Source organism: Gekko japonicus, unplaced genomic scaffold (assembly GCF_001447785.1).
Source record: "Gekko japonicus isolate JY-2015 unplaced genomic scaffold, Gekko_japonicus_V1.1 scaffold1555, whole genome shotgun sequence".
Lineage (NCBI taxonomy): Eukaryota > Metazoa > Chordata > Lepidosauria > Squamata > Gekkonidae > Gekko > Gekko japonicus.
Genome location: NW_015165865.1, coordinates 266,964 through 286,901, shown reverse-complemented (window position 1 = coordinate 286,901; position 19,938 = coordinate 266,964). Strand labels below are relative to the sequence as shown.

Below are 19,938 nucleotides of genomic sequence, written 5' to 3'. Positions count from 1 at the left end.
ATTCCTGGAACTGCTCTAGGAGTCTACCTTTGTTTTTAACTCTCTAAAGGGAATCAGGAGTAAAACTGAAATGCCCACAGGGGCCTATTCAGGAATCCATATTCTGGCTTTTACAGGGGCAGCTGCTTCCCAGTATTTGTCCTGCTTTTTGGCATGGATACCATATCTGGCCAGGCATCCCTAACTTCTGATAAAGCCCTTGTGAAGAATGTTAGATACATCCCTTGCAATGACACAGTGTTCTCAGCCATACATGGTTTTAAGAAAATCAACTAAATCTGCATATAAATATCTCAAAAATTATATCCTTTCTATAACATCTGAAGAAGTAAGCTCTGACTCATGAAAACTCAGGCTGGAATAAATATTGCTAGTCTTTAAGTGGTCAGTATACTTCTATTTTATTTTGGTACAATAGACTAATACAGCTACCCCTCTGCAATTAGCTCATTTTGGAAGCGTTCTTTCTCTCTGGACCATGCCTTTAGCTAATGATGTCTGAGTTTCTTTGTTGTGCCAGAAATATGAGCCCCCACATTTTCCAACCCTAGTCCGCCGTTGGCTATTCTACCCAGAAACAGGGATCAGAAACGACCCATCAAAGGAGCAGTCCAAGCTCCCCCAAAGAGGTGGTATCTTAGCCAACTCATTTCAGACCCCATCAAACTGGAAACCTTGGTATATTTCCCATGGAGCTTGGAAAGAGAATTTCTACCAGAATGGTGAGACTAGCTCTGCTCAGCTGGACTAATGCAAGTCAAAGCTAGGAAAAGTATAGTTAGGAATGCATTAGGATTTATTTTGGAAACTCTTTACACCTCCATCAGCATGTTTTTTTTTCTCTCTCTCTCTGTTCATTTCACCCACCCCCTTTGGTTGCCCTGGAATCCAAAATGCATAAAAACTCTCACCTTATAGCCTCATTTTGGTGATTTTGTGATCATAACAGGGATAAACATTTAACTACTATATATAAAGTGATAATTTAAGATATAAAGCCCCAGTAGAACTGAAGAATGCTTTATATTGGACAGAAGAACATCATTTAAGTATTATCTGCTTGAACTATGGAATTGTTTTGTTACTAACATTTTGATACAAAAAACTGTGAGCTAGATTTACTAACAAATGAAGTAGGTCACAGTGAGACAAAAGAAAGAACAAATGAAGTAACAATGACATCCTGGCTATGCTCACACCGTGTTTTGGTTAACAGTGGTTTATTTTCTTTCATACAAAAAAGAAAGAAAGAAAGAAATAACAAGAAAACATAGTTAACCAGGGGGAGGACTTGCCTTGGGCTCAGTGAGGAACGGGGCACCCACAGAATCCTTGCTGAATGTTTACACACAAAGTTTCTAAGAACGGGCAAGACAGTCATGTTACATTATTTCCATGCAACAGGTGATGTACAAAATGGGTTTAGTGATCAGATGAACTTTCTGGAAGCTCTTTACATTACTATTTTTACACACCACTATGCCTTAAAACAGTGCACTTACAAAAATGTAAGACAGGTATTGTTTTGATATGGTCTCACAGAAACAAATTTAAGGCATTGTAAGAGTCTGTTATTCTGCTGGTGAAAGTTATGTCTCAAATACAGTTAGCGGTTTCTTTCTTTAAAAGTGGAAAGATGTCAGGGCATGTTTAGAAGAAGACTCTACTCCATGAGATGTGATTCAAAAGAAGAATTCTTGCTGCTCTGATTCTTCAACACACATTTTGATGTAAGATTGCTGAAGTTTCCTGTTGACGTTGTTATGCCTGGTAAGAAAAGATGAAACAAAAAACATCCATAATTATATGGAAGATTCAGGGCTTTGATTTGTCTCACAACTCAAAGGGCCCCATCTTCAAAAAGCAGGGCTTCTTCAATTTCCTTGGAAGGAAATAGGGCTTACCCTGACAAAACACTAGGAATATCACAGCAAGAGCCAGATTCCATTGACTGGCATGTGCTCAACATGGAAATAAACCTTAATACTATGTAGAATTTACTTCTACCAAAATCAAGGTCTAAAATTGAGGCAAATTAAAATGAACCTGGAAGCCCTACCAATCTGAGATCAGAAAAATGTATGATTAACTATCAAGTGAAATTAGCATATCTTCAGTTGTTTTAAACAGTGTTTTGTTACCCAATTATAAATGTCAACATATTTTTAGCATTTGTTCTTATTATTTATCATAGTTTTTTCTGCTTAAGCAAATGCCAATTGTATAGCTATGACTTTGATTCCCATATCTCTAATAAAGATTAATTATTCAAATAAGGCTTTAAAATAAAGTACTCTTTTTTCCTTTTTGAAAAGAGAAGCAAATGAAGTGTCTAAGCTTATATGAGCATCTTTCTCAAAGCTGGTAACATTAGGCACCTATTTGGTATATATTTTGCATATTAAAACTATAGGAGAGCTGTAAAATTTGGTTGGAAACTCTGCAAGATGAATTCTGTGGCACAACTTTAAACATGTGCTTATTCATATATTATTTTAGAAAACAGAAACATATTGATATACTAAAAATGCAGCAACATCATCCAACTTCCACCCACCCAATGAAACGGCCCATGTTCTCCTATTAAATGTAAATACATTTGTGTGAGAGACTGCCAGATGCTGTTTGTGCATTTCCTTCTTCATAGTAGCTATGCTAACTACTTTGAGTATTAAATAAAAAATAGGGCTGAGTTACAGTACTGTGTGCTTGCATATGACAATTGTTTTGTTCTACAAAGTCAGAAAATCATCTCTCATACTATAAGTTGGCTTAAGTAAAAGTTTAGATACTAGTAACTTCTTTGTGCTCTTAGGATAGACCCAAACTTTTAAAACAGACTTACACTCTGTCACCACATCACCAAGATATAGTGAATGTCAGCATCAAGAGGTGGGAAGTAGTTATGGGTATATGTAATATGGCCTATATGTAATAGGCCAGTAGTAGCCTCCTCCTTTTCTCTCCTATATGCACGGAAACAGGTTTAAATTTCTGTGCATTGCATTCCTTCTTAGACTAGTGGTTTGCATTTGAGTTGCCACAAGCAACTTTGGATCTTTGAGTGCAAAGATAAAGCTATTATTGCTCCTCAGAGTTTCCATTGTCTCTGTGATCACACAAGCAGTTTGGCCCGACACAGCCCCCCCCCTCCAGATCAAATGGCCGCAGTCACACAGCCACATCTGTCAGGTGTTCCCCCGGCATACTCATCCCATCATAGGATGACTTGGAGCTGGGATTAAAAAGGCACCACATCACAAGTGGTGTTTTTGGTTCCCCACACATTCATTGCATGTGGCCAGACGACTGAACATGGGGGAGTGCATGCAGAATGGATTTGGCAATCTGAACCTGCAGATCCATTCCCGCCACTAGGGAGGGTTTTTATTTTTTATTTTTTGCCTATATGTGCCTGAGCGCACATGCATTTTGAAAAATTTCTGGGCAGCACACTCTGTGGCTGAGGCTCTGCAGTGAAGTGGATGCTTGACCATGGGATGCCTGCAGCAGAGTGTGCTGTCTGGATGATATGCCCCGCAACACTTTAAACCGGTACAATTAGAGGCAGCTCCTTATCATGCCAAGCTACCAGTGTGACCACAGCCTATGATAGACTGACATGTTTCTGAGGGTTAAGCTCAAGTGAACTCCTATGCCAGTACAAGACTAATACTTAACGTACCAGTTCTGGGTCTTTGTATTCTGCCTTGAGCTGCTGTGGTCACTGGGAAAGGTTGATAAATAGTTTAATAAATACAAATGAACTCCGGCAGTGAGAAGCAGTTCTTGTGGTATGGTAGGAGAGTAGCTGTACCCTTTACTCAGCATGGGCTGGAGTCACTGGGAACTTCTTACTGGTGGGTCTGCTCTATTTAAAGTAATCATTGACAGAAAGATGACCTTTGTCAACAAAATACAACACTATTACCACAGTTACTGCACATCCACAATTTAAGAAGAATTGTGGTATTTTGGTTGCTGACTCTTCATGGTGACAATAAAGAGTATAATTGCTTAGATGTTTGGGAAACGTTTTGCTTGCTATAAATCCAAATTATTTCAATGAACTCATATACCACAGTTATGGAATAAGATTTGTAAGCACATTTACAATCATAATAACTATGTTGAAACTTTTCACCATTCAAGTGAATAGATGTCTTTCTATTAAATTCAGATGAAAATAAAATCTTCCTTAGGAGGTGTTTTTTACCCAGTCAAGACTTTTCTTTGTCATGGAAAAGAGAATTTAGATGAAATGTATATAAAATACTGAATATACACAATGCTTCCATGAAATATTTTTTTTTCCTTTTTGGGGAAAAAACCCTTTTAGATGCCTTTTTGTGGTTGGCTTGGTTGTGAATGATCATTATTATGTTCTAAAAGGTCAAAGCCAATGGGCTGCCAACTAGGACCCAGATGGGAGAGTGCAGGCTTAGTACTTCTTGTCAGATATCTACACAGAATGTCTGGGTTCCATCACATTCTAGTGCTCATAGTCTTCTTTCTTAGCATATATTTTACATTACTTTAATGCAGGTTTTATAAACTTTTGTTATATTGTTTTTATACTTCTTTTATTTATTTATTTTATTAGGTTTATATCCTGCCCTATCCTAAAATGGGCTCAGGGTGGCTCAGAACAATCAAAGATATACATAAATAATGATAGTATATGGTAAAAACCAAGTTAAAAGAAACAATAGAAGAAGATGACAGTAACCAGGTAAAAATTCCAGGGCAGTCCTTAATATCTCCTGAAGGATAATTAATCCAATGATATAGAATCATAGAGTTGGAAGGGGCCTTACAGACCATCTAGTCAAACTCCCTGCCAAATGCAGGACCAGCCTAAAGCATCTCTGACAAATATTTGTCCAGCCTCTTCTTGAAAGCTGTCAGTGAAGGGGAGCTAACCACCTCCCTAAACAGCTGATTCCACCTTTGAACCACTCTGACCGTGAAAAAGTTTTTCCTAATATCCAGCCAATACCTTTCTGCATGTAATTTAAACCCGTTGCTTCGGGTCCTATCCTCTGCTGCCAACTGGAACAGCTCCTTGCCCTCCTCCAAATGACATCCTTTCAAATATTTAAAGAGAGTGATCATGTCCCCCCTCAATCTCCTCTTCTCCAAATTAAACATTCCCAAGGCCCTTAGCCTTTCCACGTAGAGCTCAGTCTCCAGACCCCTGATCATCCTCATTACTCTATTCTGCACCCTCTTGATTTTGCCCACATTCTTTTTGAAGTGAGGTCTCCAGAACTGCACACAGTACTCAAGGTGCAGCCTGACCAAGGCAGTATTCAGAGGGGCTATGACCTCCTGCGATTTTGATGCTATGGCCCTTTTAATATAACCCAAGACTGAATTAGCCTTTTTTGCCACCACATCACACTGATTGCTCATATTTATTTACAGTCCACTCTTACCCCAAGATCTCTTTCACGTACACTACTCCCTAGAAATGTATCCCTCATCCAGTATTTGTGCTTGAAATTTTTGTGGCCCAGATGTAATACTGTGCATTTATCTTTGTTGAATTGCATCCTGTTCGCAACTGGCCAGTTCTCCAGAGTATTCAGGTCTTGTTGAATTTTAACTCTATCTTCTTGGGTGTTTGCGACTCCTCCCAATATGGTATCATTAGCAAATTTAATAAGTAGCCCCCTTCATCCAGATTATTGATAAAAATATTGAAAAGTACCAGGCCCAAAACCGAGTCCCGCGGCACCCCACTGGACACCTCCCTCCAATCTGATGAAACGCCACTGACCACCACTCTTTGGGTGCGATCCTCTAACCAGTTCCGTATCCACCGATTTATGTGGTGTAATTCTGTGGGCAACTCTGTGGGCAGGGGAGGCTGAGATGGACTGAATGCCCGCTGCCTCAACCAAAGGTCTAGTGGAGCAGCTCCATTTTACAGGTCCTGCAGACCTGTAACAAGTCCTGTAGGGCCCTGATCTCACATAGGAGTGTGTCCCACCAGGCTGGGGCCAAGGTGGAAAAAGCCTGGTCAAGGCTAAGTGGATGTCTTTTGAGCCAGGGACTACCAGTAGATGTTGATCAGCAGAGCACAAAGGCTCTCCAGGGCCCATACTGGGAAAGGCAGTCCCATAGGTATGCTGGTCCCAGACCGCATAAGACTTTAAAGGTCAATACCATAACCTTGAAGCAGATCCAGTACTCTATTGGCAGCCAGTGCAATTGGCAGAGCACTGGCTGAATGTGCACCCAGATAGACGTCGCCATCAGCAAACACAAGCTGCATTCTGCATTAGCTGCAGTTTCTGGGTCAGGTTCAAGGGCAGCCCCATATAGAGTGAATTACAGTAATCTAGCCTGGAAGTGACCATTGCATGGTTCACTGTAGCGAAGTCACAGGAAGTGAGATTGGGAACCAGTTGCCTGACCAGCTGAAGATGGTAAAAGGCCAACCTGGCAACAGTGGTGACCTGGGCCTCCATCGAAAATGAGGCATCCAAGATCATTCCAAGGCTCCTTACCCTTGGCACTGGGGCCAATAATGCCCTGCTAAGCATTGGGAGCGATTCCCACTCCCAAGCCTCAGATACAGGACCTCTGTATTTACTCTCAGACAGCTCTGTTGTAGCCATCCAGCCATGGCCCCTAATGCCCTGTCCAGAATATCTGTGGTGGAGTTCAGCCAGCTGTCCATCAACAGATAAAGCTGGGTGTCATCAGCATACTGATGGCAACCCATCCCAAACCCCTGGATCAATTGGGCGAGGGGGCACATATAGATGATAAAGAACATCACAGAGAGGATCGGCCCCTATGGCACTTCACATTCCAGTGGGTACCATGGAGACATCCTCTCTCCAAGCACCACCCTCTGTCCCTGACCATGGAGGAAGGAGGAGAGCCACTGTAAAGCAGCCCACATATTCCTACATCAGTGAGGTGGTGGGTCAAAAGGTCATCATCAACCATGTCGAACACCACTGTTAGGCCCAGGAGCAACAGCAGTGCCAACCCACCTCAATCCAGGTGTCACTGGAGGTTGTCTGTGAGGGCAACCAGTGCAGTCTACATCCCATGGCCAGGGCAGAAACCAGGCTGGAATGGATCCAGGATGGAAGCCTCATCCAAGAAAACATGGAGCTGTTCGGACACTGCTCTCTCAACTACCTTACCTAGAAATGGAAGGTTTGAGACTGGGCAGTAGTTGGCAAGGACCATAGGGTGTAATGATGGCTTGAGACTGGGCGGTAGTTGGCAAGGACCATAGGGTCTAATGATGGATTTTTAAAGAGCAGACACACCTCTGCCTCCTTCATCGCCACTGGGAATGCCCAAGGACAGGGATAACTTGATGATATCTCTCAGGGGCCCCCGAACACCACCTCTACAGGCCTTGACCAGCCAAGATGGGCATGATTCCAGGGGGCATGTAGTGGACATTACAGTGGCCAGGATCTTGTCAACTTCCTCCTGAGAGAGCTGACTGAATTGCTCCAAAATGGACCCCAAAACAGATAAGAGGCTTCCAGTTCCCTTACTGTACCACCTGTGGTTGGAAAATCCTGGCAGAATGATGAGACTTTGTCTGAAAAATAGCTCGCAAATGCCTCACAGCCAATAGCCAATTCCTTATCATTTTGCTTGCCTTGAGGCAAAGTAGTTAATGACCAAATTGTTCTAAATAATTGGGCTGGGTTATAGCTCGCAGAAGCAATGGAGGCCGCATAGAAATTCTTCACTGCCAACTAATAGGCATTCATAAACGTCCCAGAAGAGGTTCTTGCAGCTTTGTCACGAGTACACCACCACCCTCGCTCTAGTCATCTCAGCTCTTGTTTCATCCTCCATAGTTCCGAGGTGTACCATGGAGCATGTCTGGCATGAGAGCAGAGAGGATGCCAGGAAGTAATTTCGTTGATGGCTTCAGAGAGTCGGCTATGCCAACCCTCCACAAGCTCATCCAACGAACCACCAGGGTCGCCGGATCCCACAGAGAGTTCTTGTAAGATATCTGGGAAACGAAAGCAGAAAGGTGTCAGGCACATTTTAATAAATAAATGACTAGAATTATTCAGTTAAGAAATATAACCCAGATAGATGAGCATGTCAGACTATGCAGATAGGAATGAACTTTGTCCACAAAACTCAACAGGAACAAATGAGAAACAAATAAATGGGGTGAAATTTTCAAGGCTGTAGAAGAGCAGTAAAATCTACTTCCCTGAAGATACCGAAGTCACCAGGGACAAGCATAGTCTCCATTCCAATGACATCCCCTAAATAACTTTTATTTTTCCATGCAAGTCAAAGGTTACCATTCTCACCAACCTCTAGGACCCTAGCAATATGCAGGCCTTTTTCTCTGTTCTCCCTGTCATGATGGTTTTACTTGTAGATGACAGAGAACTAGACTATAATCAGACATGCTAATGCAAGTAGGAGTCTCCTGCCCATTCATTTCTAAAAAGACAGACTTTTGCTGTTGTCCCAAATGCAGTTACTACAAAAGCATCATGTATTGATCCCTACAGACATCTGAGTTCCATGTGTTTCTCATTCCCACTGTATAGTAACTATTAAAGTCTCTGTGCTCATCTGAATACACCCAGAGTAATAATAGCCTTGATTAGGACAAAAACCCAGTGCTTCTTACAGATAAGACAAATATGTTCTCACTTTAATGCACTACATGCTATGCAATAACCTAATCCATGTGAAGCAAATATTTCACTGGCAATAGATGGATAACATAATTGCAAACATTTTCTTGGCACTGAAATTCATAAAAATGAACCTGTCCTCCTAAAATGAAAAGAAAAAAGTACTTGGCAATCAAAATGTACTGTAGGCTGCTCAAAGAAACCTAGCAAATTTTAACTGGGTACTAGGAATGTTAATTGTTTTGCTGCTATCAAGCTGTAGCCAATTAGAAATCAAATAATGTAAAGGACTTTTAGATTATAACCACACTCTTAACATTAGTGCCAAAATATTAATTTTTTTTTAAAAGACAGCGATGGTGAAAATGAGGTCTGGCTGATTAAAACTTCTGTATGCCTTTATGCATGCTACATTTTGTTCCCTGATTACTGAAATGAGATCTAAGCTACGCATTCATCACAAGGCTTACGCAAGCCAACTTCTTTTCTGTAGCTGAATGTGATTCACTGGAGATACAAGAGAGGGAACATATGGCAACTATCAGGACAAACTAATTTGCCCTAGGACAAATGCAGCAAACCATGTTGTGTGTAGTAGCCCCACGTAACAGGAGATTATGAGTAGAATGATGTCTCAAATCTGTCATTCCAACAGAGCCCCATCATTGTAAAAATCTGAACAGAATTTTAACTGCAGAAGTTAACTACATTGAAAAAGGACACTTCCATTGCACACTGTTCTTTAAGGAACTTAGGAAGGAATACTATGCAGACAGAAAAAGACTAATTGAACTTAGTGGGACTTACATTCCTGTAATTAAAGGACTGGGCTCAGAATAACAAATTTAGAGTCCAGTGGCACCTTTAAGAACAACAAAGGTTTATTCAAGGTATGGGCTTTCATGCGCGTGTACACTTTTTCAAATTGAGCACACGAAAGCTCATACCTTGAATAAACCTTTGTTGGTCTTAAAGGTGCCACTGGACTCTTAATTTGTTCTACTGCTTCAGACCAACACAGCTGCCCACCTGTGCTCAGAATATTAACTTCATTGCTTTTCTAGTCCTGTCACTGACTGCTGTCTTGCCAGACAATAGGTGCCAAAATGTTCAATATATTGTCCACAAATAAATTTGCAACCTACAGACAAAAGTCAGCAGAACATAACACTGAAAGATGCATTCAACACAATGTTATATATTCTCTTTCAACTTATTTTTAAAGACTTTGGGTTCGATCCTACAACTCTGTACACTGCATTGGCCAGGCCACACCTGGAGTATTGTGTGCAGTTCTGGAGGACTCATTTTAAAAAGGAAGTGGACAGAATGGAACGGGTACAGAGGAGAGTGATGAGGACGATTGGTGGCCTGGAGACCAAGCCCTAGGAGGAAAGGCTGAGGGACTTGGGAATGTTTAGTCTGGAGAAGAGGAGGCTGAGGGGGGACATGATTGCTCTCTCTAAGTATCTGAAGGACTGTCACTTAGAAGAGGGCAGGGAGTTGCTCCTTTGGCAGCAGAGGATAGGACTCGCAATAATGGGTTTAAATTAAGGGTGGGAAGTTACTGGCTAGATATTAGGAAAACCTTTTTTTACAGTAAGAGTGGTGCAACAGTGAAATCAGCTGCCTAGGGAGGTGGTGAGCTCCCCCTCATGGGCAGTCTTTAAGCAGTGGCTGGACAAACACTTGTCAGGGATGCTCTAGGCTAATCCTGCATTGAGCAGGGGGTGGACTAGATGGCCTGTATGGCCCCTTCCAACTCTGTGATTCTATGATTCTAACTCCTTCTGCTAAGTGAAGAGTACTACTCCAGTGGAAGAAATCTTGCTCCAATGAAGAAAACATGCATTCTAAGTCCTTATCATCCTATCAAATGGTAAAAGAAACAGGCATAGAGATGTCTACAATATTTTGGCTGTAGTACCTACAGACGTTATAACACATGCCAAATCTTTCTCCACAAATCCCCTTTTCTGAATCAGCTTTAAATGGTCTGCTTTCATTTGTGTCAATGTATGCAGGATGAATTACAGGCCCGGCAGGATGAATTACATCCTGACCTGAGCATAAGTACTTGCAAGTAAGTGCTATTGATGTACAGGGCTGCCAACCCCCAGTGGTTATCCCCTGATGACATGATATCACTTCCAGGGAAGTGGTTTTACCATAAAGTTTCCAGTGATTTTTAGAGAGGCATGACAGCACTTCCAGGTTTTCTCAAAGTGACATCATGCTGTTCCCACTAGCCACCCCCCACATATCCCTCTCTCCTGGTCTCCTGCTGGTTGACAGGAACAACTCTGTTGATTAATTAAAAAATTACTTCCATGTGTAGGTTCTAAAAGGATTGCAGGCCTACAGATACAAACAAAGCTAAAGCTAAAGCTACCATATTAGAAATACAAAACAAATGCACCCTAAAAATGGGAAGTTGGTTAACTCAGAAGAAGAGGTTATTGTGCACTTGAATTGAAAAATTTCAGTTGCAATCAACATTTAGTTTTTATACTTCATGCAAGATAAATCCCATCAAGATAGTCATTTATATATGGCCTTAACTGTAAAGTTTCTAAATGAAGACTAAAAAAAAGAAATAACAATGTATAGCATTAAAACTAGGAACACTTTTCTTACACTTTACTTAAAAGGAAGTACCTTTTCACTCAGAGTGATTAACACATGGAATTCACTGCCACAGGAGGTGGTGGCAGCTACAAGCAGGGACAGCTTCAAGAGGGAATTAGATAAACATATGGAGCTGAGGTCCATCAGTGGCTATTAGCCACAACGTATAGATAGGAACTCTCAGTCTGGGGCAAGTGATGCTCTGTATTCTTGGTGCTTGGGGGGGGGGCAACAGTGGGAGGGCTTCTAGTGTCCTGGCCCCACTGGTGGACCTCCTGATGGCACCTGGTACTTTTGGCCACTGTGTGACAGAGTATTGGCCTGGATGGGCCATTGGCCTGATCCAACATTGGCTCCTCTTATGCTCTCTTATGTTCTTACCTCCCTACCAAACAAGTATCCAGTAGAAAGCCCTAATTGCCTACTTTGGAAAATAATGTTCATGTAAAATCTTTTTTTAAAAAAAATGGGTCTGACACTAAATTAGAAAACTGAACCGAAGCTCAAAACCAGAGTGAGGCAGGCATGGGAAAATGGAAAATGGGGTACACTGTACCTTCTGACTGTAAAAGGAGTTTGACTTGGCCTGCTCATAAGAGGAAATTTAATTTCCATTCTCATCTGGTGTTTGACTCTCATTCAAGAGCCTGTGTGATGCCAAACTGAACTCAAATACATTTTTGGATTTATGAGCACTAGCGCTTTTAATGCATAGTATGTGCTGAAGTCATTAAACTAGCTCAGTTATGGATATTAGCAAAGGCCTGTAACAGGGGATTGTTTATCCTTTTTTTAGAGGATATAAAAATTTCATTTTCTTCTACAGTTGTCATCAATCATTTCATTAGTTTGAGCTGTGAACAATTATAAGAAGCACATGCAATGGAGGTTAATAAAAAAGTAAAAGGAAAGCTAACATTTTCACCCTACATCAGCACATACCAAGCATAGTTACTCAGGCGGTCTTCAATCAGCATGCTAGTGGAAAAACTGATGAAGCTGGAGCATGGCCCCTGGGAAGTGCAATGCATTAATCAGTTGAAAAACCATGCAACAAGCTTCTCGCATGCATAGTATATTATGCAAAGCTATTAAAATTAAGAAGTTACTGCTTAACAGCAAAATCCCTGAAAAACTCATGCCACAATTTAGCACCTTCAGTGGGCATTTGGAATTACAGTTATGCTCCCATTGCATTCCAGGCATTTGGGAATATTCTGCATATACAACAGGCATTCTCTTACAAAGCAAAACAAAACAAAACATGCTGGAAGCCCCCTGAATCATATCTACATGCTGGACAGGTAACAGAAACATAACATTAGCACCTGGCTCTTGTTCACAATTGTGAACTGTTATGGCACAATTTTTTGAGCGAATTTTATGTTTGACAAACAAAGCATGCAAAATGGCAGGCAGTTTATAGGAATAAGTAAAAGTGTTCCGTGCAATGAACAGTGGTGAAAATCGGCAGAAGTTGATAACTAATGAGCGCCTGCAAAACATTCTGGAGATCAGATGGAAAAACGAAGTAACTCGCATCCATCACTGATTTTAGCACTCAAGCAAAAACATAAAAAACCCTATGTGTCATTTTCATCACAGAAATAAGGGATGCTCTTGAATTTAGTCCAACTGTTCATCTGTCACATATGAGTAATGCAAAATGATAATACAATAATATTTCTGTTCCCTTTGGTATACCTTGTTATAACCAATCGGCTACAGATTTAGATCTCTGTGCAATGCAAATGTTTGAAGGGATTTGACTTGGCAGAGAATCTTCGAAAGGTGGTACGTATTTAAAAGGTAGTTCAGCTAAACACTATAGAAACAGTATAGGACCTATCAGTTTTAGAATCAAATATTTAGTGTTAGCTTGCTAAATACAAATTGAACTGCACCCTGTCATACTGCTGTGCCTTAGTTTAAATTTCTATTTATTTGAATCCCAGCATCTTAAATTATCTTTGAATCATGGAACTAACCTGTGACACTCATTTATAGTATCAAACTTGGTCCCTGGGATTCCAGCCTGACTTGCTCCATTCTCAGTTCTTACCCTTTCACCTTACAGACCTGTTGCACAAATGTTTGCCAAACAGTCCTTATTTAATCTGTCCCCAGACTTTTCCTGTACTTGTTTTAGTCCCTGACGAAAGAGGGAGGAGGGGATCTGAAGCTATACCAGGGATCATGAGACCTAGATGGACAAAAGCAACATGGGACAGTAGCTAGTGTGAGGGGAGCTGAAACAGGTCAAACAGAAAACATAAGCAACATCCAACCTACAATGTCCATGTTTTCTGTTTTTACTCGCAGCCACCATCCTTGTTATGGGCAAGAGGGTTGAAATGTGGACTCTCACTCCATTCTTCTCTATCATTCTTGCTCCAGCATCTCTGTACCTTTCAAGCTCTTCTCCAACTTCTGCACCTGTCTCTTTCCCATTATGTCAGCTTTTGTGCAACTTGCCCCTACTATTCCCTCTTTCCTTTTTCTTAAAGCTCCACAGCATCTCTCCCTTTCCTGCTTTCTTCTCTCCTTCCTACACACCAGCCAACCAACCTTTATCTACCCCCTGCGTTCAGCATTCCCTCCTTCCCTCCCTCTGGCAGCCCCTCCATGGGAAAACTCTGGCTAAGTTGAGTGGTGCCAGTCACTAGAGAAGGCCCAGTTGTGAAGTACCAGCCAGGCTAGGCCAGGCCCAGTTGTATGGTGGGGAACCTGTTAGAACTTGCAGGGGGCACCTCATTTCCCCCTGCATCCCTTTTTCTAATATTTCTTCTATCACTTCACCTAGCAACCCCCATATTCTCACCTTCCTCTGCTTCCTTCTCTCCTCTCCCCCCTCCAACCAACCTACCTTTTATCTTCCCCCCATCTTCAGCTATGTTCATTATTTACTTGGTTTATACCCTGCTATTCTCCAAAATGGGTACCCAAATCAGTTTACATAATTTGCCTCTCCTCCATTTTATCCCCACAACAACCCTGTCAGATAGTTTAGGCTGAGTATGTGTGAAAAGTTCAAAGTCACTCAGTGAGCTTCCATGGCAGAGCGGGAATTCAAACCTGGGTCTCCCAGATGCTAATCTGAAGCTCTAACCACTAGAACACATGGCTTCCATGTCATGGCTACTGCTGAACAGTTGCAAGCAGCTGGGCCTGGGTGAATCACTGAAGTTGCGGGGTACCCAGACACGCAGTGGTTGGTGCCAGGCCTGATCCCGATGAATCTTTCTTCACAGGCCAAAACAGCCCTGGAAAGCATTCTGGTCCTCATTCTGCCTTTTACTGACAAATCAGAAAGGCTGATAGTACTGACAGAAAGGTTTGAAGGCTGGCAGTACTATTGTGGCTACCTAGAAACAGCCACTGAGGGAATTTGTTTCTTAAACTACAGGCACTCCTATCACTGGGGGGGGGGACTGCCCTCCCTTCCCTGGGGGGGGGGGGTTTAACCCCCCAGGTGTTTTTTCTTTAGATTTCAGATTTTTCTGCAGACCTGGGGATGTCCTCAGGTTTGTAGAAAGATGTGTCTTGTCTGTCCATAACTCCAGTCTCCAGATTTAGGTAACCACAGATGGGGCCATGTTAAGAATTAGATATATTGACAAGAAGTGGGACCCGCGATACTCATGGGGGAGAGTATTCCTTGCGGTTCCCAGGTGGCCGACCTGCTGAAGCAGTAGGAGCTCCACATGGAAGAGGAGGTGGCCAGGGGTGAGCCCAGCAGGCGATCTGCTGGGCCCACCAAGGCTTCTCTCCCCCCACTGCTGACAGCAGCAATGGCGGCAGCAAGCCCTGCATTGTTCCTAGCCACCGGGTCCACCAGGCTTCTCCCCCCCCCCGCCAACAGCAGCAATGGCTGCGGCTGCCAGCTGCTGGCCAGCCAAGTCTTCTCTCCCCCATGCTGCCGCCACCACCAAGAGCAGCAATGGCGGCAGCAAGCCCTGCATTGTTCCTAGCCACCGGGTCCACCAGGCTTCTCCCCCCCCACAGCAGCAATGACAGCAGCTCCCAGCTGCTGGCCCACCAAGGCTTCTCCCTGCCACCATCCCCGCCACCACCAACAGCATTGACAGTGAGCCCTGCGTGGCTCTGCCACTATTCCCAGTGGTAAGTGAGTTCTGAGGATGCGCAGGGAGCACTCTTTTATTTTTTGGGGGGGATTTAAGTATCTCTTGTATAGTTTTTTCAACATTTGAGATTTTTCTACACACCTGGGAAGTGTCCCAAGTGTGCAGGAAAATCTGTTTACCCTCCATGTGCTCCTGGTGTGCGTATTTAGATATCAGCACAGAGGAGGCATCTTGGCTATTAGATATATAGACAATGTGCATTCCCATTTATTAGCTTAATTCCCCCCCCCCATAAAATTCAATGGCCTGGACCAGCGATGTGCATGGGGGAACATAAATTGATTGAGCATAGTTCAGTTTGTGCAAAGTCTTATGCATAGGGTGCTTTCCTCGCTACATTAGAGTCCCCAGAAACTGGCTGCCCAAGTGGAAACAGAAGGGGAGATACAATAAGGTTAGAATCATACAATCATAGAGTTGGAAGAGACCTCCAGGGTCATCTAGTCCAACCCCCTGCACAATGCAGGAAATTTAAAAATACTCTCCCTTCACACCTGCAGTGACCCCGTTCCACACCCAGAAGATGACAAAAACTGGCCTTGAGAAAAATTGCTTCCTGATCCCAAAGTGGAAATCAGCATTTCTCTGGACATGTAAGAAAGGGCTACAAGAACTGAGGCAAACCTTCCTGCCTTCCCTCTCATGATCTGCCTAAGTTCACACAATCAGCATTGCTGTCAGATGGCCATCTAGGCTCTGAAAACCTCCAAAGAAGGAGAGCCCCACCACTTCCCGAGGAAGCCTGTTCCACCGAGGAACCGACCGCTCTAATGGTCAAGAAGTTCTTCCTACTGTTTAACCAAAAACTCTTCTGATTTAATTTCAACCTGTTGGTTCCAGTCCAACCTTGTGGGGCAACAGAAAACAATTCACCATCCTCTATATGACAGCCCTTCAAGTACTTGAGGATGGTTATCATATCACCTCTCAGTTGTCTCCTCTCCAGGCTAAACATACCCAGCTCCTTCAAGCTTTCCTCATAGGACTTTGTCTTCAGACCCCTCACCATCTTCGTTGCTCTCCTCTCTCCTTATTAAATTGTGGCACCCAAAACTGACCACAATACTCTAGGTGAGGTCTAACCAGAGCAGAGCAAAGTGGTACCATCACTTTGCATTATCTGGACACTATACTTCTTCTTGTTGCTGATACAGCCCAAAATTGCATTTGCCTTTTTAGCAACCACATCACACTGCTGACTCATGTTCAGTGTATGGTCTACTAAGACCTCTAGATCTTTTTCGCACATACTACTGCCAAGACAAGTCTCCCCCACCCTATAATTATGCATTTGATTTTTCCTACCTAAAAGCAGAACTTTACATTTATCCCCACTGAAATTATTTGTTTTAGCCCAGTTTTGCAGCCTGTCAAGATCATCCTGTATCCTGACTCTGTCTTCTACCATATTTGCCACCCCTCCCAATTTAGTATCATCTGCTTAGCACAAGTGGCATTGGAGTCTTTTTAAAGATTTGTGCATGTGAGTTTGTTTAATTTGCCTCATCTTTGTTATTAATTCCAAAAGGGATTGTTTCTTTAATGGGGTGATTTATTTGGTTTTGTATGATTATTGTTGTTACCGTTGTTTCATTTTCATAATATTATTTCCATTGGCTTCAATGGAAGACACTGTCTACATCTTTGTGGTTTCCATCCAAACAAGACGGGGACCCGCGATACTCGCGGGGGGGAGAAGAGCTCCGTCTCCTCCATCCCCCCCGCTCGATCTCCCCGAGGAGGCGGCTGCTGCGGCGAGGCCGGTCCTCCCCCCCTTTGCCGGGCTCGGCGGCAGTGAGGCCGGTCCTCCCCCCGCCCGCCCGGCTCTGAGGAGGAGGCGGCGGCGAGGTCAGCTACAGAGTGTTCCGTGCGCATGCGCACGGAACGCTCTTGCACTTTCGGGGGGATTTAAACATCCCCCCCAATTTTTTTCCTACTTTTAGCATTTTTGTGCACACGTGGGGACTGGCCCACGTGTGCACAAACCCCCACCTCCCCCCCAAGTGCCCCCCGGAGCGCTGATTTAGTGATCTGCACTCCGGGGGCAACTTGGCTATTAGATATATAGATGGACAAAACTCAGAGGGATAATACTCCTCTAGAATACTCACTTTACCAAATTTCAGGCACACAAAATAAAGCCCCTTGTCAGACAGACAGACAACCTTTATTGGCATGTCTACCCCTTGTCATTTTGAGGTAATGAAAGGCACCCTCTAACATTAAAGTCTATGGAAGAACTGAAAGGAAAGATTCCAAACAGTTACAGAGAGAGCACTGCAGCAACTTAACTAGAGGAACAACAATATGAGGAAGAGGCAGACTGACAAGACAAGGGCATTTGGTGGCACAAGAAGGATAAGGCTTTTGGGCAGGCAGGCAGCCAGAGGACCTTGAGGTAGATTTGCTTGGACTGTGGATAATGTTTAGAATGTTTAGATCTGTGGCCTGGAAACCAAGCCCTAAGAAGAAAGGCTGAGGAACTTGGGAATGTTTAGTCTGGAAAAGAGGAGGTTGAGGGGGGACATGATTGCTCTCTCTAAGACCGATTTCACATAAGACTTTGTCCCACACTCGCTCTTCCATTCCTCCCACTTGATTTGGTCAATTTCTCACCATTAGGCCTGCGGCTGCCTTTTGACCCGCATCTTCCCCCAATTTGCCCCGCCTCAGCATGATCCTTGATTTCCCAGAAGTTTCCTGTTGCCTAGGGAGTGGTGATCTTCGCATCACTGGCAGTCTTTAACCAATGGCTGGACAAACACGTCAGGGATGATCTAGGCTAATCCTGCGTTGAGCAGGGGGTTGGAATAAATGGCCTGTATGGCCCCTTCCAACTCTGTGATTCTATGATTCTATTATTCTTATGCAGGGAAAGTTTCCCCTCAGAGTTCAAACAGTTTGCAGGGACTGGGCATGTAGAATTATATCTGATCCTTGAAAAAGTTCCATCGATGTCTTAATGTATGTGTTTTCAGTAATTTTATTATTCCATTCCAGATTTCCCACATTACCTTTTCTGTACCATAAGCAATTGCAGTGATGATTTAATAGTTATGTGTAAGTGTGGTTAAAGTGACATCAGGTAAAGCATAATTAATATTTAACTAAAACCCAGAAAGATTCTTTCAAACCCCCATGATCACTCACTGGCTTATTTTTTCCTTTTGCAGATGTTGCTGAACTTCCCTTGCTATCTGTGGCTTTTCTTCCTAATGAGGTAAAGGGTGATGAGGTCTTGATTAGGCTTGAAGTCTGACAGTTATTATTATTGTTTTGATTGCCACTCAGTGTCTCCATTATGGATCGAAATGTTCCAAAAGGACGTTTCTGCTGGTCCCCAGTTTCAGAGCTGGGTGGAGGCCGTTGACCAACCTTACACCGCTCTTTGTCCCTTTCCCCATGTAAAACAGCCTCTATTTGTTCCACATGAACCACAGGCTCCTCAAAAGTCACTCTGAGTTTTAAATTCTGGGCAGTTCTGCGCTTTGACGATGGAGACTTGAGAGCACTTTTGGGACTTGTGGCCACTTTGTTAGCAGTGGTGGCATCAGGGCTAGACTGACAGTCATCTCCCAAAACCTGGCTCTGAGATATAGTCCCAGTTTGATACCCGGCTTCATTATCAGGATCACTACTTTCTGAAGAGGGAGAGGGGCTCTGACCATCCACGGATTTTGAGGCTCTAATCCCAAAAGGAAACCGGCGTCCTGCTGCCAAAGTGTGTTTCTTAATCATTAGGTGCAAGTTCTCAGTGCTTTCAATGTTTTCCACGATGGGCTGTGGCCTGGGTTTATCAGTTCTTTTCACAGGCGTGTTCTTCTGATCTTCAGAATTATTTGAATCTGTATCAGACTCACTCAGAGATCGTTGGATTAGATGCTTCAATCTTGCTAGTTTCATCTCCTTTTTCTCCACAGGAATCTTCTTTGTATTTCTAGAAGCATGTACATCCTGAAATTCTAGTGACAGCTTTTCCTGCATGCAGACATTCTCAGATATTTCTTTCCCCAGCAGCTGGCGCAGGATTTTATCTGAATCCTCATCTTTCATCTTGGTCCGATTGTGGTGGGAAGTTCCCCCACTGCCAAGAATCTGAATCCCATCATGGGTATTTAATTTATTTTTTGATAGAGGCAAGTTATCTGTATCAGATGGTTTCCATGGAGGTTTGATAGAACTGGGTGAGGATGGTGAACTTCAAAGGAAAAAAAAAGATTTTCAGTAAAGAAGGCCACAACCTAAATTATACAGATATAAAGTGTAACACTGACTTTTCCATTTCACATGCTTATCTGAGCACCCTGTCGCTTTTTTTTGTTCTTGACCCTTACCTCTGTGGAACATATTATGGAGTCATTCTATATATTCCATAGTTAAGAACATAAATCTGTTTCCATGCTAAGCTTCAGCTGTTGTTTCCTTTCTTTGCTAATTTCCATAAGAAGTATTTCCTTTCAAAGTCATACATTAGATACTGCTAGATGAATAAATTTCTGAAAATAGCGTAA

The 19,938-nt window shown here is 42.9% G+C and overlaps 1 protein-coding gene across 1 annotated transcript in view; it reads right to left on the bottom strand.

Moving 5' to 3' along the window:
- Positions 1 to 1,287: 1,287 nt before the first annotated feature.
- SNCAIP (synuclein alpha interacting protein) overlaps positions 1,288 to 19,938 on the bottom strand; it is a 157,231-nt gene continuing 138,580 nt past the window's right edge. Inside the window, exons 11-12 of the mRNA XM_015411238.1 lie at positions 18,578 to 19,625; positions 1,288 to 1,767 (exon numbers count right to left, since the gene is read on the bottom strand). Of these exons, the coding sequence (XP_015266724.1) occupies positions 1,762 to 1,767; positions 18,578 to 19,625 (1,054 nt within the window). The 3' untranslated portion in view covers positions 1,288 to 1,761. The remainder of the gene's footprint in view (positions 1,768 to 18,577; positions 19,626 to 19,938) is intronic.